This window comes from Scyliorhinus canicula, chromosome 16 (assembly GCF_902713615.1).
Source record: "Scyliorhinus canicula chromosome 16, sScyCan1.1, whole genome shotgun sequence".
Classification (NCBI taxonomy): domain Eukaryota; kingdom Metazoa; phylum Chordata; class Chondrichthyes; order Carcharhiniformes; family Scyliorhinidae; genus Scyliorhinus; species Scyliorhinus canicula.
Genome location: NC_052161.1, coordinates 116,878,927 through 116,902,418, shown reverse-complemented (window position 1 = coordinate 116,902,418; position 23,492 = coordinate 116,878,927). Strand labels below are relative to the sequence as shown.

General features: G+C 49.6%; 1 protein-coding gene and 1 non-coding gene across 2 annotated transcripts in view; one reads left to right on the top strand and one right to left on the bottom strand.

The window, feature by feature from the left end:
- arhgef19 (Rho guanine nucleotide exchange factor (GEF) 19) overlaps positions 1-14,212 on the top strand; it is a 124,333-nt gene extending 110,121 nt beyond the window's left edge. The window contains exons 13-16 of the mRNA XM_038773088.1: positions 1,658-1,816; positions 8,509-8,591; positions 10,937-11,041; positions 12,490-14,212. Coding sequence (XP_038629016.1) covers positions 1,658-1,816; positions 8,509-8,591; positions 10,937-11,041; positions 12,490-12,647 — 505 coding nt within the window. The 3' untranslated portion in view covers positions 12,648-14,212. The remainder of the gene's footprint in view (positions 1-1,657; positions 1,817-8,508; positions 8,592-10,936; positions 11,042-12,489) is intronic.
- Positions 9,842-9,913, bottom strand: trnae-uuc. The gene has a single exon. It is a non-coding gene; the product is annotated as a tRNA-Glu (tRNA).
- Positions 14,213-23,492: the final 9,280 nt, after the last annotated feature.

Here is a 23,492-nt window from a genome sequence, read left to right as displayed (position 1 = left end):
TTTCATTTAACAAGTTGCCGTGACGTTTTCAGTCTGAGTTGCAATAACGTGAACCTGCCTCTTTAAAGGGGCTATGCATTTATTTTGTTGTTAATTGATACTTCATAAGGGGTATAAAAGAGGCATTGTTGGGGCACTGGCTGTGGAGCAGATAGGAGGGGCAGGCATGAGTCATGCTGCACTCTGCAAATAAACAAACTATTAAACTATCAAGATAACAATCTGTGCCTCGTATCGAACTTCAAAGAAAATTATTTTCCAATTGAGGGGCAATTTTAGCGTGGCCAATTCCCCTACCCTGCCCATTTTTTTTTTGGGTTGTGGGGGTGAGACCCACGCAGACACGGGGAGAACGTGCAAATTCCACGCGGACAGTGACCCAGGCTGGGATCGAATCCGGGTCCTCGGCGCCGTGAATCAGCAGTGCTAATCACTGTGCCGCCCATTAGTTTCATACTTCACTGACTGGCTTGGGAATCAGGTTATCCATTAAGTGACAACAGGATGCACTTCTGGACAAAGTAAAGTGCTTTCTCGGGTGCATGGGGCAGCACGGTAGCACAGTGGTTAGCACAGTTGCTTCACAGCTCCAGGGTCCCAGGTTCGATTCCCGGCTTGGGTCACTGTCTGTGCGGAGTCTGCATGTTCTCCACCTGTCTGTGTGGGTTTCCTCCGGGTGCTCCGGTTTCCTCCTACAGTCCAAAGATGTGCAGGTTAGGTGGATTGGCCATGATAAATTGCCCTTAGTGACCATAAAACGGATAGGTGGGGTTACGGGTATAGGGCGGAGGTGTGAGGATAGGATTCAGGTGTGGGCTTAGGTAGGGTGTTCTATCCATGGGCCGGTGCAGACTCGATGGGCTGAATGGCCTCCTTCTGCACTGTAAATTCTATGATTCTATGATCCCACGGTATTTTACAAAGAAGAATAGAGACAGTTATCCGCAGGATCCTGAACATTCTTTATCCCTCATTTGACATTGCTAAAACAGATTACAGAGCGGGCTTGTGCAATATGTTACGATGGAAGTATTGAAAGTACGTGGATGTTTGCACATTTTTGCCTTTTTTGCTTCCTTTCTGATGATGTCTGTAACTGTTTATAAAGCCAAAAACTACCTCAATAAAATTGTTTATTAAAAAAAAAACAGATTACATAGTCTTTATCACCATGCTGTTTGCAGGATTTTGCTGCGGACAAATTTGCTGCTGCTACACTTCATAAGTTATTTACCCGCTATAAAGTGTATTGGTATAACTTGAGGATGTTGAAGGCACAATGTAAATGCAAACTTTTAGGGGACAATTGCAATTCCTGACCCAGGCATTGTCCTGAATTCCAACCTTTCAACCAACGGCACAAAGGAGGCCATTCTGCCCTTCGTGCCAATGCCAGTTCTTTGCTGGAGCAATGCCAAACAAATCTAACTACTCTGCTCTCTTCCCAAGGATCTGTATTTTCTTCAAAGGATAGCAACGGCCTCCATTCCAACTGTTCCTCGGCTCGAAGTATTCAATTGTTTTGTGGTCCAACTTCCTCCAGGTGCCAAGAGGATTGTATTTTCTTTCATGACCGTGGGCAGATTAAAATGAACAGGCTGTTTACAATGCGGTTGCTGACTGAAACTCTGTCTCTCTCTCTCTCTCTCTCTCTCAGTACAGGGAAGTTTGCTGTGTTCGTCCACGCAAAGACGCATCAGCTGAGAGCAAAGGACCTGAATATGAAGGTACACGGGATCCCGGGGCACGTCTTCCACCTGCAGCTCCTCGAGAAGCATCGCATGAAGAAGCAGATTCTGCTACGGGCCCGCACAGAGTGAGTGACCTGGCATTGGCATGACAGAGTAGTGATTGGGCACTGCCAGTATCTGCTGGTAATGGAGGTCCTGGGAGCATAGGACTTCTTATAAAGCAGGACTTTTCATCCAATCCTTTATTGGACAGACCTCTTTTTCCTTCAAGACAAACTAACGGACATAAACTAACGGACATGAACCAACATAGACCCAATTGCAGGAAAAGCCGCTTGTCGGACAGAACTTGAATATTGTTGAAAAGAGAGACGTGTTGTCGAAGCTTTTCATCTTGCACTCATCGGGGCAAACGCTAGAATGACAGATTTCAAATGACCACAAACAATTTATGCTGCAGCGGAAAACGGTGCTGATTAGTTGGCAAGACGGCTCTGATTGGCCGAGGTGTTGCCATGGATATAGCAATAGAGAACAACGGCACTCAAGTACTTGGGTAATTCAAAAATGGGTGCAAGGCTTGAACATATTCCTTTTGTTTGCAGAGGATGGGTCCCTGCGTATGCAGGTGTAAATGAGCCATGTTTACGATTGGGCCGCACTTGCTGAACAATCCTGGGTGCGCTAATGCTTATACTACCAATCAATTTAAGATGATCAGTCTGGCTTGTAGCCCATTCACGTTTGCTAGAAGTGACCTACATTCCTTCATAAGGACCTGCTCTCTGCAACAAAAGGAATGTTTTTAAACCTTCACCTTTCAAAAGACCCAGGAACCTGCTATCAGTAATCAATCAGTGACAGTTTATTCTAGAATCTGGGACCCATAGCCGTATAACTGAATCCTACTTTATTGTTAAATAACTTAAGCTGGGCGGCACGGTGGCACAATGGTTAGCACTGTTACCTCACGGCACCGAGGATCTGGGTTTGATCACGGTCCCGGGTCATTGACCATGTGGAGTTTGTACATTCTATCCGTGTCTTTTTTTAAATACATTTAGAGTACCTAATTCTTTTTTTTTAACCAATGAAGGGGCAATTCAGCGCGGCCAATCCACCTAACCTGCACATCTTTGGGTTGTGGGGGTGAGACCCACGCAGACACGGGGAGAATGTGTAAACTCCACACGGACAGTGACCCAGGGCGAGGATTTAACCTGGGACCTCAGCGCCGTGAGGCAGTAGGGCTAACCACTGCGCCACCGTGCCACCCTTTCTACCTGTGTCTGTGTGGGTTTCACCCCACAACCCAAAGATGTTCGGAGTAGGTGGATTGGTCACGCTAAATTCCCCCTGAATTGGGGAAAAAAAAACTTAGGCTAATTGAAAAACTAGTCATGTCCCTTGATAGTCTTCCTGTTACAAGTCTCACCTCACCTGAATTCACAGCACATTTCTCACAATTATCCATGAAACCACCTCACTCCTCGAAGTGACAAGACCGAGGGTTTAACTAGGTTATCACCTGGACGAGAGGGCTGCGAGCAAAATTTTTCAGATCATAGAATTTACAGTGCAGAAGGAGGCCATTCAGCCCATCGAGTCTGCACCAGCTCTTGGAAAGAGCACCCTACCCAAGGTCAACACCTCCCCCTATCCCAATAACCCAGTAACCCCACCCAACACTAAGGGCAATTTTGTTCACTAAGGGCAATTTATCATGTCCAATCCACCTAACCTGCACATCTTTGGACTGTGGGAGGAAACCGGAGCACCCGGAGGAAACCCACGCACACACGGGGAGGATGTGCAGACTCCGCACAGACAGTGACCCAAGCCAGAATCGAACCTGGGACCCTGAAGCTGTGAAGCCATTGTGCTATCCACAATGCTACCGTGCTGCCCTAAATAGAACATAGAACAGTACAGCACAGAACAGGCCCTTCGGCCCTCGATGTTGTGCCGAGCAATGATCACCCTACTCAAACCCACGTATCCACCCTATACCTGTAACCCAACACCCCCCCCCCCCCCCACCTTACTTTTTAGGACACTACGGGCAATTTAGCATGGCCAATCCACCTAACCCGCACATCTTTGGCCTGTGGGAGGAAACCGGAGCACCCGGAGGAAACCCACGCACACACGGGGAGGACGTGCAGACTCCGCACAGACAGTGACCCAGCCGGGAACCGAACCTGGGACCCTGGAGCTGTGAAGCATTTATGCTAACCACCATGCTACCGTGCTGCCCTAAATCTTCTAGATCTTCTCTTTAAGAGTAAATTCACATGGGGAAGAGCCACACAGGTATTGATGGGCAGTCGCAGAGGGATAGACAGCCAGTGACAAGGGTTCGGGCGCAGACTCCTGGACACTGGAGGCCAGTCACCTGGAGACACAAGTTCAGGGCTGGGGTACAGATCGACAGATGTCAAATGCCCTCCAGCGAGTCAGACATGTTAGTTCTGTGATCATTAGCATGGGCTTTATACGTTTCAGCAAGCTACGGGGTGTCAAACTCTGTTCAGTCCCAGCTTTCACCCCCAGTTTCAGTTGTTACCACTTGGAAAGAGATCAACATCTTTGGGTGGATGTTTCTCCAGCACCGAGGGGCACAACTGCCCTGCTGGCTGAGCTCAACTAAATTGCCACAATGCAGACGTTACACCAGGGGAATGGCAATTCTCCAGTGAGTCACAATCACTCTGGGCCTTGCAAGCTCCCAGTGAACCAGCAGGTGACACCAAAGTCCAGAAACCTGTCAAGGGAAGAGGCAAATGAACAAACGGGATGAAAAATCTCTGGTCGAACTGAACGTTGAGTGGGGCAGCAGCAGAACCTCCAATCACAAAGATTGACTCTAATGGGCTGAATAACCCACAACTCTTCAATAGGAAACTGTTGCCAGACCATAACAAAGCAACTTATAACAGCAAGGGAACTTCCACAGCTACATCCGCGGTCAGGTGACCCTGGAGAGGGAACATGCGGTGCCCATGGGCACCATCGGGGCCTTCCGTGCCATGTGGGCACCGCAAGGTCTGGGGGGCTTTACTGACCTTTTCATCACCTTTCAGTTTGATGTTCATTTGCTCTTTGTTTTTGTTTCAGGCAGTATCCCTTTAAGGGACTGGCCCTCAGCATGTTTAGTTTATTTGGCTCAATCAGAATAGTTGAAGGCAAAGGAAAGAAAGGTAGGGCAGCACGGTGGCCTAGTGGTTAGCACAACTGCCTCACGGCGCTGAGGTCCCAGGTTCGACCCCGGCTCTGGGTCACTGTCCGTGTGGAGTTTGCACGTTCTCCCCGTGTCTGCGTGGGTTTCGCCTCCACAACCCAAAGATGTGCAAAGTAGGTAGATTGGCCACACTAAATTGCCCCTTAATTGGAAAAAAATAATTGGCTAATCTAAATTTGAAAAAAAAGGAAAGAAAGGTAAAAAGGCATGTGAATAATTAAGAGGGTGAAAAGCTATGGGTGAAACCCAGGCAAAGAGATAGGGAATAGGGAAAAGTGAAGGAAGGAATCCCAAATGCTGTAGGCCGGAAATGGAAACCGAAGATACTCGGAGGAAGATTGATATGAATTTCACAAGAGGATAAGTATCATCGGCACAGCCCCCTTCCTCACACACTGAACCTGAAAGGGCAATCAAACTTTTTTTTTCTTTAAAATTTAGAGTACCCAATTATTTTTCCAATTAAGAGGCAATTTAGCATGGCCAATCCACCTACCCTGCACATCTTTTGGGTTGTGGGGGCGAAACCCACGCAGACACGGAGAGAATGTGCAAACTCCTCACGGACAGTGACCCAGAGCCAGGATTCAAACCCGGGTCCTCAGCGCCATGAGGCAGCAGTGCTAACCACTGTGCCACCATGCTGCCCCAGGTCAATCGAACTTAACCTCCCCTTGGAAACCACCACCCCAGCATCGCTGGTTGCGATCAGTACGAAGGGTACAGCTTAGCTCTGAAGTTTTCAAGCCACAGTCAGACCAGACAGCTGCAGAGCCCCCAGGGAAACATAAACTTCTCGTGTTAAACCTGCCGAGAACCATGGGAGAGGCCAGAGTGGGAATGGAAGAATTCAAGTGGCAGGTGTGAACGTGTGCACAGAGTAACAAAGATGCCGATCGAGAAAGGAATGGTGCAGTGAGCATTGTATACTGGATTGGTGGACATGGAGTGAATGGTGTATACTGGATTGGTGGACATGGAGTGAATGGTGTATACTGGATTGGTGGACATGAAGTGAATGGTGTATACTGGATTGGTGGACATGGAGTGAATGGTGTATACTGGATTGGTGGGCATGGAGTGAATGGTGTATACTGGATTGGTGGGCATGGAGTGAACAGTGTATACTGGTTTGGTGAACATGCAGTGAACAGTGTATACTGGATTGATGAACATGCAGTGAACAGTGTATACTGGTTTGGTAAACATGCAGTGAACAGTGTATACTGGATTGATGAACATGCAGTGAACAGTGTATACTGGTTTGGTGGACATGCAGTGAACAGTGTATACTGAATGGTGAACATGCAGTGAACAGTGTATACTGGTTTGGTGGACATTCAGTGAACAGTGTATACTGAATGGTGAACAGGGAGTGAATGGTGTATACTGAATGGTGAACAGGGAGTGAATGGTGTATACTGGATTGGTGAACAGGGAGTGAACGGTGTATACTGGATTGGTGGGCATGGAGTGAACGGTGTATACTGGATTGGTGGACATGGAGTGAATGGTGTATACTGGATTGGTGGACATGGAGTGAATGGTGTATACTGGATTGGTGGACATGCAGTGAACGGTGTATACTGGATTAGTGGACATGGAGTGAAAGGTGTATACTGGATTGGTGGGCATGGAGTGAATGGTGTATACTGGATTGGTGGACATGGAGTGAATGGTGTATACTGGATTGGTGGGCATGGAGTGAATGGTGTATACTGGATTGGTGGACATGGAGTGAATGGTGTATACTGGATTGGTGGACATGGAGTGAATGGTGTATACTGGATTGGTGGACATGCAGTGAACGGTGTATACTGGATTTATGACCATGCAGTGAACAGTGTATATGGATTGGTGAACATGCAGTGAGCAATGTATACTGGATTTATGACCATGCAGTGAACGGTGTATACTGGATTGGTGGACATGCAGTGAACGGTGTATACTGGATTGGTGGACATGCAGTGAACGGTGTATACTGTATTGGTGGACATGCAGTGAACGGTGTATACTGTATTGGTGGACATGCAGTTGGGTCACATGGTAGCACAGTGTTTAGCACTGTTGCTTCACAGCTCCAGGGCCGATTCCCGCCTCGGGTCACTGTCTGTGCTGAGTCTGCACGTTCACCGCGTGTTTGCGTGGATTTCCTCCGGGTGGTCCGGTTTCCTCCCACAAGTCCCGAAAGACTTGCTGTTAGGTCATTTGGACATTCTGAATTCTCTCTCTGTGTAACAGGTGCCGGAATGTGGCAACTTTGGGCTTTTCACAGTAACTTCATTGCAGTGTTAATGTAATCCTACTTGTGACAATAAAGATTATTATTATTATACTGGGTTGATGAACTTGCAGTGAGCAGTGTATATTAGATTGATGGACATGCAATGAACAGTGTGTACTAGATTGGTGGACATGCAGTGAACGGTGTATACTGAATGGTGAACATGCAGTGAACAGTGTATACTGGTTTGGTGAACATGCAGTGAACAGTGTATACTGGATTGGTGAACATGCAGTGAACAGTGTATACTGGATTGGTGGACATGCAGTGAACAGTGTATACTGGTTTGGTGGACATGCAGTGAACAGTGTATACTGAATGGTGAGCATGCAGTGAACAGTGTATACTGGATTGGTGAACATGCAGTGAACAGTGTATACTGGATTGGTGAACATGCAGTGAACAGTGTATACTGGATTGGTGAACATGGAGTGAACGGTGTACACTGGTTTGGTGGACATTCAGTGAACAGTATTTACTGGATTGGTGGACATGCAGTGAACAGTATTTACTGGTTTGGTGGACATGCAGTGAACGGTGTATACTGGATTGGTGGACATGCAGTGAACAGTGTATACTGGTTTGGTGGACATGCAGTGAACAGTATTTACTGGATTGGTGGACATGCAGTGAACAGTGTACCCAATTGGTGTGCCCAATCCTGCTCACGTATTCAATCCTGCTCATGTATGTAGCCCATGTGCCCAATCCTGCTCATGTACGGAGCTCATGTACTCGATCCTACCCTTTTACAGAGCTCATGTACCCAATTATACTCTAGTATGAGCCCATGTACCCAAAACATTTTTTTAAAATTTAGAGTACCCAATTAATTATTTTCCAATAAAGGGGCAATTTAACGTGGTCAATCCACCTAGCCTGTACATCTTTTGGGATGTGGGAGTCAGACCCACGCAAACATGGGGAGAATGTGCATGTACCCAATCCTGCTCATGTACAGAGTTCATGTACTGAATCATTTTTTTTTTATTTGGAGTAGCCAATTATTTTTTTTCCAATTAAGGGGCAATTTAGTGTGGCCAATTCACCTAGCCTGCACATCTTTGGGTTGTGGGGGTGAAACCCATGCAGACACGGGGAGGAATGTGCAAACTCCACACAGACAGTGACCCAGGGCCGGGATTCGAACCCGGGTCCTCAGCGTTGTAGGCAGCAATGCTAACCACTGTGCCACATGCCGCCCATGTACCGAATCATAGTCTTAAACAGAGCCCATGTATCCAATCCTGCTTATGTACAGAATCCATTGTATTTTTCCCATCTTTCCACAGGAGTGAGAAACAGCGTTGGATAACAGCCATGCTCCTTGCAGACAAAGCAATTGACACAGACGAAATTGAGCTGGAGAAGGATGGTGAGGTTCTCACACAGGGTCACTGTCAGAGTTTATACCATTGGCAGGATGCCATGCTGGCTCTCTGTGCTTATCAGAATATTCCTAGAACACTCCCAATGATTAATGAAAGGAATATTGTGGGTGGTATGATAATAATTTCTCTATACGTGAGACTGACTCTACATAGAGATTCCCTGCTGGTAGCTGAACTTCAATAACAACTTGCATTTATATAGCAACTTTAACATAATAATATGTCTCAATCCGCTTCCCCTAAATGTTTGGTCACAAACTAGGTGGTTTAATCAATCCCTGAAGCTGCCTCATTCTGTTGGGCATTAGGGGGTCAGACACAATTCATAGGAGCACAGAAGAGGTAAATATTTAATGTCGGTGAATATCTCAAGGTGCTCCAGATGTGTGAGGAAAACTGACATTGAACCAGGAGACTGGTCACCGAGTTGGGCTTCAGGTAAGCTGGAAGAGGATTAGGAAGAGATGACCAGCCGGTGAGAGCCAGGCAGTTAACGACACAGCTGTCGATGGTGGGTCAAAGGCAGAGGATAATGTACATTGAGAATAAGGGAAGGGTGAGCTCTTGCCGGGAACTAACCAGGAATATAAGAATTTGAAGTTGGAGCAGTGAGGTCTGGAGATCGATGAAGGCACGGGTGCAGGCGGGATGTGAGTTTCGGATAAGTTGGGAGTTTACAAAGAGTAAAGAATAGAAGATGCTGGGATATCCGATTGAGAGAAGTTAGCGAGTGTAAGGAGGGCTTCATTAGCAGATGGGCTGAGGTACAGGCAGGCGGGAGACGTTATGAAGAGAGAAGCAGACTTTCTTCATTGGAGAGGATATGGGCTCATTGCACATACTGACTATAGGGAGCGACTGCCCCCATTTCTGAGGTACTGGTGGCCATTGCAATGATTAGACCCCCCCTAATCCCCGTCCCAAGGGGTGCCAGTGCAATTGTGAACTGTAGCCAAAGGGGTGGCCATTGACACTGGTAGAGGGCTCTCATTGGACCAGGGAGTTTCTGTTAAGGAGTGCCCCCCCAACTAAAGAGCTGCTATTAAGGAGGGCCCTCCCCCCCCCACCCCCTCCCCATGGAGCTGATATTCAAGAGGGCTCCTCCCAACCCACCCCCACTTGGGGACGCCACTTGGATTTACCTCACAGACTCCCCATGCGGTGGCAACGGCCCATTCCGGCGCTAGTCAAATGCAAAATGTGGCCCTTAATTGGGTACTTAAATAATTCATCATTCCCTGACCGGGAATCGAACCCGGGCCGCGGCGGTGAAAGCGCCGAATCCTGACCACTAGACCACCAGGGAAACTGACAATTGGGTACTTAACTGGCTGTTGGCCACCGGGTGGAGTTTGTGCCGCTGGTAACATGTCACGGTGGAGGGTAAACATTGGACCCCCCCCCCCCTCCCGATGCGCTCCCTAACCTGTGACCATACGGCTGGTAAAATCCAGCCCTTCTCGATTAGTTTCACTCTCATCTCCGAGCCTGAACCTTATGGACTCGAGCCCCACTCCAGAGACCTGAGCACAGTGCAGTTCTGCGAGGGAGTTCTGCGCTGCCTGTCGGAAACGCTGTCTTTCAAACGAGAAGTTAAAACAAAGCCTTGTCTGCCCAGTTAGATTGAATGTGACAAATCCTTTGACACTTTTTACCAAGTACTGAGGAGCCCTTCATATTGTCCTGGCCAATACATATTTGCCAAGCAAGGTCACGAGAACAGAGCACCTGGTCACTTTAAAATGGCTGCTTTTGTGGTCCTGCTGTGCATAACTTGGCTATTGTTGTTCATACATTACAACAGCGTCGACACATCAAAAGTACCATCTTGCACCCTGCGACACACTGACGTTGTGAAAGGTGCTATATGAATGCAATTTCTTTCCTCTATTCTATAGGATTTTTGGCCATGGCTGATTCTCTCGCTCACTAACCCAGGTACCTGAGGCTGTAACCCTGTGTGTCAGCTGTTGCCCTGGCCAAGACCAGCCAACTCAGTACAGTACAGGGAGTGGGAACTGCCCCGTATAGTTCAGCTTCTACAAATAACAGGAAATGCTTTTGGTTTGAAAACCTGGTTTCAAACCGTGTGCTAATCAAATCCACCCGGGTTGACAAAGATGAAACTAAGACACAACTGTTTTGCTGGAGAGAGTTTATTGACCTAGTTCACCATCCCCAGTGTCCCAGCTATCCCCATTCATAGGTGTCCAAACACCCATCGCCTGTTTAGCAACGGAATTGCCGTGAAACCGGCAACAGTGTAATGAACAAGAATTGACACCATGAAGCACCTGCCCAAAAGCTGACCTTTTCCTTTCCAATGCAGACATCCCGCAGGTGCAGTGCGTCAAGACATACAAAGCGCAGGAAGCTGATGAGCTGGCACTGGAGAAAGCTGATGTCCTCGAAGTAAAGACGAAAACCAAAGACGGTGAGAAAAGTATTGCTCGGGAACTCAGACCGGAGCAAAAACAGGAACGTGAGGAGGCCATTCAGCCCCTCGGCCTGCTCCTCCATTCAATTAGATCATGGCTGATCTATCCTTCCATCATTTCATCTTTGCTCCATATCCTCTGATACCCTCAACTCAGTCTTGAACACTCCTCCAGTGTGCACAGCCTCTTTAGCGGCAAACTTCCAAATTTCTCGGGCAGCGCGGTGGCGCAGTGGGTTAGCCCTGCTACCTCACGGTGCCGAGGTCCCAGGTTCGATCCCGGCTCTGGGTCACTGTCCGTGTGGAATTTGCACGTTCTCCCAGTGTCTGCGTGGGTTTCGCCCCCACAACCCAAAGATGTGCAGGGTGGGTGGATTGGCCACGCTAAATTGGAAAAAATTTATTGGGTACTCCAAATTGTTTTTTAAAGTTCCAAATTTCTGTAACTCTCCGGGTCAGAAATTGCTCCCTCATCTCACTCCCCATGGACATTACGGGCGGAATTTCCCCTCTGTTCACCCTAACGGGATTGGAGATTTCTGGTCGAGCGCCAAATCCTCCCTTCTCGCTGGCAGCGGTGATGGGGCGGACTCACAACGAAGAATCATGGCCCACGTCTCCTTGTTCTGGACTCCCTCAGCCCAGGGAAAATAATCCCTCCGTATCTACTTTATCCAATTCTTTTAACTTTTAAAATACCTCAATTCAATCCTCCCTCAGTTCCCTTTGTTCAGAGGACTGCAAACCATGTTTCTGCGGCCAATGCTGAAACTTTCAATGCTCTAATGAGGGGGCTGGCCCGATTAAATCGGGAGAAAGTCATCCCGCTGACAAAAAGAATCACGGACGAGAGGGCACACCCTTAAAGTGATTTGCAAAAGAAGCAAATGTGAGGTGAGGGAAAACGTTTTCACACAACGAGTGGTTGGGGTCTGGAAGGCTTTGCCTGGGAATGTGTTGGAGGCAAGTTCAATCCAGCTTTTCAGTGGGCATTAGATGATTATTTGAATAGATGCAATGTACAGGGTATGGGGGGGAAAGGATGGGGAATGACACCAAGTCATGATCCTCATTTGGAGAGCCAGTGCCGACACAATGGGGCCGAATGGTGCCCTTATGCATCATAACAATCCTGTCATTCCATGATTCTGTTTTTGCCTTAATCACCACTTTTCCAACAGCTCTGCATATCCCTTCATCCCTTCATCCCGAGGGACCGGCCTACCCCACCCAGCCTTAAAAATATTCACCAATGGGCACGCCCCCCCCCCCCCCCCACGCCCCCCGCCACGCCCCCCGCCTCAGAGAGAAGAGGGACCGAAACATGTAAAAGAAGCACCTGAGGTTCTCCAGGATTTGTGGGAAATTGCTCGATCAGTCACTTTTATCTGCCCAGCCACTGTTCCTTTCTTCTCATTGACCCGGTTTTCCAAATCTCTTTCCAGGCTGGATTGAGGGGGTCCGATTGTCGGATGGAGAGCGAGGCTGGTTTCCAAACAGTCACGTGGAAGAGATAACAAACCGGAACGCCAGGATACGAAACCTAAGGGAAAAGAATCGGATTAAGCATGCCACCCAGAAGCTCCAGGAGGAATCTCAGTAGCGGGAGGCTGGGCAGTGTTGGAGACAATATGTGGAGCGTGGACACTCAACGCTTCCCAGATTTTGCGGAGGAAACAACAGGGGTTCGAATACCCGAGTGCGGAGCCCACGGGTGACAAGCGCTGACATTGTTCCTCAAGGAGCAAACTTCATTTTGGGTGCGGGCAGGAATGCTAAGGCATATCACACGTTAGATTCCCCTTGCACCCCAGCTTCTAAGAAGACACCAAGTGGTTGTCCATAGGTTTCTACAGCGGCAGTTCAGGGGGCTGGAGGGAAGAGGCTACAGGGCCCAAGTCATATTGGCTGCTCCAATAACTCTGAGTGGCAAAGGGCCAATTCCCTTTGTATCTGAATCATGAGGCTTGTAGGTCAAGATTGGGGGTCTGTGGGGAAGGTTATTAAGCAGCAGGGATAGGGGGGGAGATGGCGGGTGCTGGGAATTATTTTGCTACATCGACACAGTCAAGCCCTCATTTTCATCCTTGCTCTGCCCAAACAGGACAGCCCCAGCAATCGGTCAGTCTCCTATTTATTGGCAACAATTCAAACTGAACCTTAAAATGATTGCCCTCAGAGTTGAAGGGGGGGATGTGTTTTTGTATCTGGCTTGTGTCTCCCGCAACCGCGCTCCACTTCTCCCCAAGAACCGGTGAGCCTTTGGCATTCAGGGCGTGTGGGTGGGGAGGTTGTTGGGGTTCTCTACATTCCGCTGGGTAAAAAGGAGGCATCATTCACAGTCCGCAAGCTGTCACTGCTTTAGGTAGGCAATAGGGCTTTCAAAGCGACATCCCTTAACATACGCTAACAAACCTTCAAACTGCCCACGTTTAGCCAGGCAGAGACTGAGTCAGCAGTTCCAAGTCAGTGGGGCCGAATGGTCATAAGTCACACTGATCAAATTGCCACGATCGAGCAGACTCGGTGCAGACAGCTGTGTGTTTGTGGGGTTCCCTGTGCGGGTACCATTCCTATCTCCATACAGCAGTCTAGCACTCTGCCCCATCAAACTCATCAAAAACAACCACTGTTTTAGTCACCAATTCCCTGTGTAAATAAAACTGGCCCCTTCAGGTCAACTCCCCACCCCTGCCAGACCTGGAGGGAAAAAGATTCTTCCAAGGTGTGGAACCACCAATCAGTCACCTTTGCCTCATTTCGAAATGGAACATTCTGGAACTCTGACACAGCCTCAGCCTGGGACTGACCTCAGGGTTGAGAGACACGTGCACGAGGCGAGGACTCAATCGTCTGAGGAATCGGCAAGCAACAGAATGGCAGAGACATCATGAACATGTCTGCCAGAACCTCCACATTCTGCCGCGGACCACCCCCCCCCAGGCCCTCCGCCTCCTCTGCCCACATACAGGCACCAGTCACCCTCTGGTACCCTGCCATGCCACCACAGCCGAGGGTACAGCTGGCACGGAGGTAACGCTGCAGCTCTAGCAATCTAGGCATCAATTCTCACCACGGCAAGATGGCACTTTGTATTAAACAAATGTAGCACTGGAAAATTTGATGCCTAGAGATGTTAAAATGCCAACCGGTTCATTCTTTTTTTTGGGGGGGGGGGGGGGAATGACTCCTCAATTAGCCAGCCCATTTGCTTGACTCAGTTCCTTCAGAGGCGGTCAAATGGTATCAACAATCATCCACCAGCTTCCGAGGACAATCAATGATGGACAATAAATGCGCCTCTCCACAGATTGCCCACATCGCAACAATAGCAGATTAGGATGTCTACAAAGGGAGCGCTTGCTCGCGATGAAAACAGCCCCTGAAGCCGCTCACTGAACCATTACAGCAACTGTAATCACTAACGTTCTGTACACCCATTTGCTGAGTGTCCATGATGACGGGGTGATGCCTACAATTGGTATGAACTGCACCCGGCCATTGCTAGTAACTGACATTTCTGCTAAAGCGCTAAGTTATTGTAACAAAATTCCCAGATTTGGAAGCTGTTCAATTTATAAATATTGTCAGTTTGATACGGAATCATTCCTGCTTTTTGTACGAGGAGAGTAGACGATCACCTTAGCTGGTGGCAGTAGATAAGGACTCACCTTTCGGAGCCTGGGTTGTTTGGACCCTGGAGGGCGAATGGGGGCGGCATTCGTCCGACGGCGATATTCGCGCGTTTATATATTTCTCAGGAGAAACGAGAGGCCACGAGACACAACGCAGTCTGCCTGGCGCAGATTGACGAGCTGTGCTGAGGTGGGAATGCTCAGAGAGCGATTCCTCTCCCCCTGACTGTGGTCCAGCTCGGGAGCCTCTGAGGGGCCTTCATTGGGTGCCCAATAAAAAGGGTTGGATGCCGCTGAAAGATCTTTTTAACTTCCGCGTTCCTGGCACCCGTACCTAACCACAACATGTCACTGGTGAAAGGCGGTATGTGTTGGCTGAAAGTCATTGCATTATTGTCAAGGTCTCTTTTTGTGACAGCTGAGATGATTTCACCAGTGCCATCTCAGAGTTTTCCCTCTGAGGGAGCATTTGTAAAGGCACTTTGTACATATCCAGGAGAGAGCTGAAATAGTCTGCACACCTGGTGAATGCAAAGCATGGGCGCAGCATTATTCCAGGATTCCTGAGCACAACGATTTGATGCGTGGATCCAATATATGGTTATTGACAGTTGATTTATACATTGCAATAACACAACAGTGTGCAGAAAATGTCTGATGTTTCATGTTGTACACCATCAAAGCACTGTTGGAACATTTCTACTCTGGTGTATTAATTAAAGTGATCCATGATTGCTGTCACGTGATAAGTTGCAATGAGCAGAGTGATTTATTTTGCTAATTGTCTCTCTTTCCGCTCTCCTCCTCCCAATGGGCTCCAGATGCACAAAAACGTGCCGCCCACCCCCTCCTGTGCTTCACTTGCACCATCGATCGCAGATCAAGCGGCGGCAGGTCAGATGATCACAACACCCAAAGCAAGCAAGGCCGAGGCTGCCCTCACCCCCTGCCCCACTTTCTCCACAGACTCCACAGGAGGGGGGGGGGGGGGGGGGGCAGCTGAGCAAAATTAGCCACAATTCAGACCAGCGCAGCCAGATAATTAACCATGGGGCTCTTGTGGTTGGGCAATGCACTGGGCAGGTTTACCCAGTCTCACTGGCCGTGTGGCACCATCATCATGGTCCCTGCTTCACTTCCCTTACATTTTGGCTTCAGAGTGGGGGAAGATCAGTTTTATAATTGGGAATGGACCATGTATTTGAAGCGGGCATCGGTCAAAACATGACCCGCTTTGCTTCCGGATTAAACACAAGAGGTGGGATTCTCTGTCCACCGGATCGTGATTGGACGGGGAAATGTGCGTCAGCTGAAAACCACGACTGGCGCCGGGCGTCCAACGGAATGCCATGCTCCGGTTCCTCGACAACGGCGTGAACGTGTTCCACGCTGCATGCTGCCATGGGCATGCTAATTGTACAGTAATGACCATTGGCGTATCATTAACAGGCCCGACCTGGCATTCCCCGGCCTCCCGCAGTTTCCCGCCTCTGCCAGGTGGCAGTCCGTCGGCGAGCTTCACTTGTGGTATTTAAAATTGAGAACCAGGCGCCGTGGCTGCTGAGGGAGAAGATAAGACATGTTCCCAAAGGCACAGACGTGGGCGGCCAGTCCTGCCGCTGGCTGGGGGGGGCGTGTCTGCTAAGGCCCCGGGGGGAGTAGAGGGTGGTGACCAGGGAATGAGCCGTGGGGTCGGGCTGTTTCCCCAGGACCAGGGTGTCCAGGCATGGACTGCCATTACTACACCCTGCAAGACATCCATCCAGCTGCTCACCACGCTGACCGCCCAACGTGGCCTGTGTTTGCGCAGAGCGTCACCAGCTGACCCCCCCCCCCCCCCCCCCCCCCGGCCCCACAACCAGGCACCACCTTGTGGCGGGGGCATCTTGTGGCTCACTCAAGGAGGAGTAGCACAGTGGATAGCACTGTGGCTTCACAGCGCCAGGGTCCCAGGTTCGATTCCCTGCTGGGTCACTATCTTTGCGGAGTCTGCACGTTCACCTTGTGGCAGGGCACCATTTGGCCCACTCGAGGATGCCCATAGGAGACCCCACAGGAGGTCACATACAGGAGCCGCAGAGCGCAGCACCGGTGGCAGGGACGGGTGCTGGAGTCCGAGGCCCCCTCGGTGCCAACCACCGACGGGGCCGGGGATGCGGAGGGTAAAGCGTCAGGGGGAAAGGTCGGGTTGTGGGAGGAGGTGGGACATGCAGGGCAGAGGCTGCTGTGCAGGCCGGGGCCACCGTGCAGCTCGCTGGACCTGGTTGGGCAGTTGGGTACCCACCATGCTAACATGTCCACCCTTTACCCGCTGCAGAGAATGGATTTCGGTATCCAACCAGGAGTGGTTGGCATCTGCCCAGCTGCCACTGTGGTGGGGGATGCAGTGAGGCTGTATGAGCAGGAGCTGCTCGGGGAGGGCCCTGCAGCGGCAGAGACTGTTCCAGAGGACTAGGAGCCAGCCAGTGAGGATGGCGAGCCATCCACCCAACAGGCTGGGGGGGGGGGGAGGAAGTGGGAAGTTGGCACTGCATCAGGCCCATGTGTACCCTGCAGTGCCTGTCATTCACAGACGTGCTGGACCAGGCGTGTCGTTGGCGACACCGGCTGACCAAGGAGGCTGTAGGGCATATCTGCCACATCATGGCGCACCTTGAGCCCGGGGGGGGGTTTGGGGTGGACACCTGATCCCGGTGGTTGTCAAGGTGACGGGCACTCTGAATCTTTACGCCATTGGATTCTTCCAGACGCCGATGCACAAGTGCATCTGCATCATAACGGAGACCCTATATGCCCAGACAGCACGACACGTCAACCTGAATATGGACCGAGTCCACCAGGTTTCCCGGGCAACGCGATTCACTCCCATCGTGAGGATGCCCCAGGTTCAAGGGGTGATTGACATACACAAGCCCCCAACAACCACCGTTGCATAAGGAGGTGCACTTCATGAACCGTAAGCGGTACCATTCCATGAACGTGCAGTTGGTGTGTGACCACATCATGCATGTCTGCTCCCGCTACCTGGCAGCGTGCACGACGCCTTCATCCTGGTGCACTCGACGGTACCCGACACCTTCGAGGCCCTCCCCCCGGGTGAGGGGTTGGCTTCTGGGCGACAGGGGCTTTCTGCTGCGGTGGTGGCTGATGATGCCTACCTGGAGGCCACAGGCTAACACGGGAACCTGCGACAACAACTACCCTGTCACGACCAGGAGCATCATCGAGTGGTGCATTGGTGTCCTGAAGAGAGACAGTTCAGATGCCTGGACCGCTCTGGAGGAGCCCTCCAGGAGAGCCCTAGGAGGGGCTCCCAACTTGTGGTACTTGTCCATTGGATGTGGGCTTTGCTGGCTGGGCCAGCATTTATTGCCCATCCTTCAGGGCAATTAAGAGTCAACCAAATTGCTGTCAATCTGGAGTCACATATAGGCCAGACAAGGTAAGGATGGCAGATTTCCTTCCCTGAGAGACATCATAGTGAACCAGACAATCGACAATAGTTTCATGGTCACCTTTAGACTTTTCTTTTTTTCCAATTCTTTTTTTTCAATTAAGGGGCAATTTAGCGTGGCCACTCCACATCTCTTTGTGGTTGTGGGGGTGAGACCCACCCAGACACAGAGATTTTCCACACAGGCAGTTACCCAGGGTCCTTCAGACTTCTAATTCCAGATTTTTATTGAATACAAATTTCACCATCTGCCATGGCAGGATTCAAACCCGTGTCATATCAGCCATGATTGAATGGAGGAGCAGACTCCATGGGCCAACTTGCCTAATTCTGCTCCTATGTCTTATGGTCCCCAGAGCAGGACCCTGGGTCTCTGGATTACTTGTCCAGTGACAATACCACCACGTCACTGCCTCCCCTAAATATACTGGAGGAGGAGGATGAGCGCCAGGCCTCGTCCGACGAGGAGGATGCGGAGGAGGGCCAGGATGGGCATAGGTCCCGGGCAGACACAAGAGGCCGCACATGCGCAGTTCTCAACATGCTGCACATGTGCTGTTCCCAATGTACCGCACATGCGCAGTTCTCAACACACTGCACATGCGCAATTCCCAATGTGCCATACACGTGTGGTTCCCACGCATGCACAGTTCCCAACATGCTGCACATGCGCGTTCCCAACATGCTGCACATGCGCCGTTCCCAACATGCTGCACATGCACAGTTCCCAACATGCTGCACATGCGCCGTTCCCAACATGCTGCACATGCACAGTTCCCAATGCAATGCACATGTGCTGTCCCCAACATGCTGCACATGTGCAGTTCCCAACACATGGCATGCATGCACAGTTCCCAACACACTGCATATGTGCAGTTCCCAACATGTTGCATATGTGCCATATATGCGCAGTTGCCAACGTGCCGCACATGCGCAGTTCCCAATGCAACGCGCATGCGCCGTTCCCAACATGCTGCACATGCGCCGTTCCCAACATGCTGAACATGCGCCGTTCCCAACACTCGGTACGCATGCACAGTTCCCAACACACTGCATATGTGCAGTTCCCAACATGTTGCATATGTGCAGTTCCCAACATGTTGCATATGTGCCATATATGCGCAGTTGCCAACGTGCCGCACATGCTCCATTCCCAATGCAACGCACATGTGCCGTTCCCAACATGCTGTACATGTGCCGTTCCCAACATGCTGCACATGCGTCGTTCCCAACATGCTGCACATGCACAGTTCCCAACATGCTGCACATGCACAGTTCCCAACATGCTGCACATGCGCAGTTCCAATGCAAGGCACATGCGCTGTTCCCAACATGCTGCACATGCACAGTTCCCAACATGCTGCACATCACAGTTCCCAACATGCTGCACATGCGCAGTTCCAATGCAAGGCACATGCGCTGTTCCCAACATGCTGCACATGCGCAGTTCCCAATGCAACGCACATGCGCTGTTCCCAACATGCTGCACATGCGCAGTTCCCAACGTTCTGCACATGCAGTAACTGGGGTAGCCCCCGCTGAGATGTTAATGGGTCATAGATTTTGTAGCGAAGGTGGGTTGTAACCAACATTTGCAAGGGCATTGCCCAGTTCGACATCGACCTCTTTGTTGCTTCGCACCTGATGACATAGTGTTCACATTTGTGACTTCAACAATGGTGCTCACTGGCTTACGGGGATTGTCGTCTGTCAAACGGGACCAGTCTCTTACTAAGATGGGGTCCAGGGGCACCTAATGAAATGACACCTCGATCACTTTCGCTCCTGGAGGATGTTCCCTCGTGAAGTGCCTCGAAAGAAGCCAGTCCCGGATCCTCCGGCTCCATTGCCAAACCAGCCTGCTGTGACACCTCCAGTCTCCCTCGACACCGACATGCCCAACGTTGCGTCTTCATGTCCAAGATGGAGTCACAAATCCCAGAGGTCTCGGATGCCGACTCCGTCGTTCAGCCTTGTCGACAATGCGGTGCATCAGCTCCATGAGGACTTACCGGAGCTGATGAGGCTTTGACATCAACAGCCTGCTCCTCCTTCTCCGTCTAATTGCTCGTTGAGTGGGTGTTTAGGGGGAGGGAGGAATGTAATATATACCGCATGGGATCGACAGGGTGGCAATGCTTGTCTTCCCCATGCTCCTTGCAGAGTACGGGCTGCCCCGCGAGGGGTGGGTAATCTCAATGATCCAGTGTATATCAGGTCAGCCAGTAAGGCCCTGACTAGATGGATCAATGTACGGATCTACCAGGAAGTGTACATATCTTGTTTGTAAATAAAACTTTGTTCTTATTTTCACTCGGTGTGGACTCTTCGTGTGTTTATTAAACACAGACTCCGAGGCATCTACAGGAATCCTAGCTCTCACCTTAGATATTCACGGAGCAAAGTTGGTTTGAGCTTCAGACCATTGTGGAGAGAGCAGTTGGGAGTTGTTAAACTTCAGATGTAGTCACAGATATAGGTTGAGAGGCGGTAGATTTAGAACTGAAATGAGGAGGAACTACTTCTCCTACTACTTATGAGCAGCACAGTAGCACAATGGGCAGCAGGGTAGCACAAATGGCGAGCACCGTGGCTTCACAGCGCCAGTGTCCCAGGTTCGATTCCCCACTGGGTCACTGTCTGTGCGGAGTCTGCACGTTCTCCCCATCTCTGCGTGGCTTTCCTCTGGATGCCGGATCCGGTTTCCTCCCACGGTCCAAAGACATGCAGGTTAGGTGGATTGGCCATGCTAAATTTTCCTTTGTGTCCAAAAAGGTTAGGAGGAGTTACTGGGTCACGGGGATAGTGCGGAAGTGAGGGTTTAAGTGGGTCGGTGCAGACTCGATGGGCCGAATGGCCTCCTTCCGCACTGTATGTTCTATGTTCTCACAGAGGGTGGTGAATTAATGGAACTCGCTGCCCCATTGTGCAGTGGAATTTGAGTCATTCAATGGTTTCAAGGCGCAGCCTGGTGGCACAGTGGTTAGCACTGCTGCCTCACGGCACTGAGGTCTCAGGTTCGATCCCGGCCCTGGATTACTGTCAATGTGGAGTTTGCGCATTCTCCCCGTCTTTGCGTGGGTTTCACTCCCACAACCTAAAGATGTGCAGGGTAGGTGAATTGGCCACAATAAATTGCCCTTTGACTGGAAAAAATGAATTGTGTACTCTAAAAAATTTTTTAATAAATTAAATGGTTTCAAGAAGGAGATAGATACATTTCTGATTTTAAAACAGGTTAAAGGTATATGGGCAACAGATGGCGAGGTGAATTTGAGACCAGGAAGAGATCAGCCATGATGTGATTGAAAGGCGGAGCAGCCTCGAAGGGCTGAATGGCCTCCATCTGCTCCTAATAGCTATGTTCCTCTGTTCTGGGAGGGGAATGATGATTCAAGGGTTTTTTAAATAAAAGACAATCAGTAGAGTGGACATGAAAGGGGGTGGAGATGGAATGTTGTTGACAAGGATAAACTGAGTACAATTTAATTGTGAAGATGTTATTCCTTTTAATTTTGGAACAAGCTGCCATCTGGCATTGGAGATGCATCAAAAAAAACAGATTAAACTGAAACAGAGTCACTGTCCATGTGAAGTTTGCACATTCTCCCCGTGTCTGCATGTGTCTCACCCCCACAACCCAAAGATGTGCAGGGTAGGTAGATTGGCCACGCTAAATTGCCCCTTCATTGGAAAAAAAATACACAATTGGCTACTCTAAATTTTTTTTAAAAAATAACGTAGCAGAGAAGGAAACAAAATGGAACCTGGACTAACAAACATTCCTTTTGATCACTGTTACAGCCACACTGATTCATAGCTACCCTGTACCTGCCCAGTGCGAAATTCTGATTTCAGCTATATTACTGGGATAGACAGAGTGGAGGAAGGGTTAACAAACACTGCAGGCACGGGAAGAATTGGGAAAGAGTGAAGTGATAATCTTTAGATTAGATCATCAGTGGCACTTTACGGCTGAGAGAAAGAGAAAGAAGGGAGAGAGAGAGGAGGAAGGGGGAAGATAGAAAGAGGGGGAGAGTGAGAGAGAGGGATTGAGAGAGAGAGAGAGAGAGAGGGAAGGGGGAAGATAGAAAGAGGGGGAGAGTGAGAGAGGGATTGAGAGAGAGAGCGCAGGAAGAGAGAGAGAGAGGGGGAAGGGGGAAAGATAGAGAGAGGGGGAGAGTGAGAGAGGGATTGAGAGAGAGAGCACAGGAGGAGAGAGAGAGAGGGGGATTGAGAGAGAGAGAGCGAGAGAGGGAAGTGAGAGTGGAGAGAACCAGAGAGAAGGGGCAGAGTGAGAGGCAGAGTTTTTTCATTCATGCGATGTGGGCGTCGCAGGCTGGGCCAGCATTTATTGCCCATCCCTAATTGCCCTTGAGTTAAGAGTCAACCAGATTGCTGTGTGTCTGGAGTCACATGTAAGCCAGACCAGATAAAGGCAGCAGATTTCCTCCCCTAAAGTTCATTAGTGAATCAGATGGTTTTTTATGACAATCAACAATGGATTCATGGTCATCATTAGATATTTAATTCCAGAGTTGTATTCAATTCAAATTTCCCTATCTGCAATGGTGGGAATCAAACTCGGGTCCCCAGATCATTACCCTGGGTTTCTGGTTTACTAGACCATTGACAATACCAGTATGTCACTGCCTCCAGAGAGAGGGAGAGAGAGAGGGAGAGGGAGAGAGAGAGAGAGAACATTTTTACACCAAGTACCCCGCTCATTCTCTGAAGTAGCAAGCAGTCTAACCACCATTCTACATCCACCCATCTTTCAAGATGATCTCCCTTGAACCAACAGTAGAGTCCCTACTTTGACAGAGATACCCCAATTGAGAAGCCTCTCAATCCCTCTCCATTTCAATACGTGCCTTGAATCAAGTGCCACGTTGTGCCTTGGTCACTCATACTGAGCATTGAGATCTTGCAATAGGCAAAGAAAGCTCCTCCCAAACTCAGGAGTAATCAGTTATATGGAAGGAGGGTGGGGGTGGGGGGAAACTTGGAAAAATTAAGTGCACTTGGAAGAAATTTAGTAAACACTATAGTTCTCTGCATAAGGGATTGGAAAGAAACGCAAGCATCAAAAGTTTCCATCTTCCAAAATAAGTCGCCATTTTCAGAAGTATCCACGAGGGCAGGCTCCAACCAATCCAACATACAGTAGACAACCCCTGGTCTTCTCTGAAACTAGTGCAGTGCCAAAATTAAAAAGTAGAAGAGGTTTGAAATGGAGGACTGGCTCATTCAGATAATGTCTAAATAATTGGAGTAAGAATTGCCCAAGGAAAGGACTTGAACTCTGAGTGGCTGTCAATGGATTCTTTGGCCATGTGATCCCCCAGTGTTGCAATTA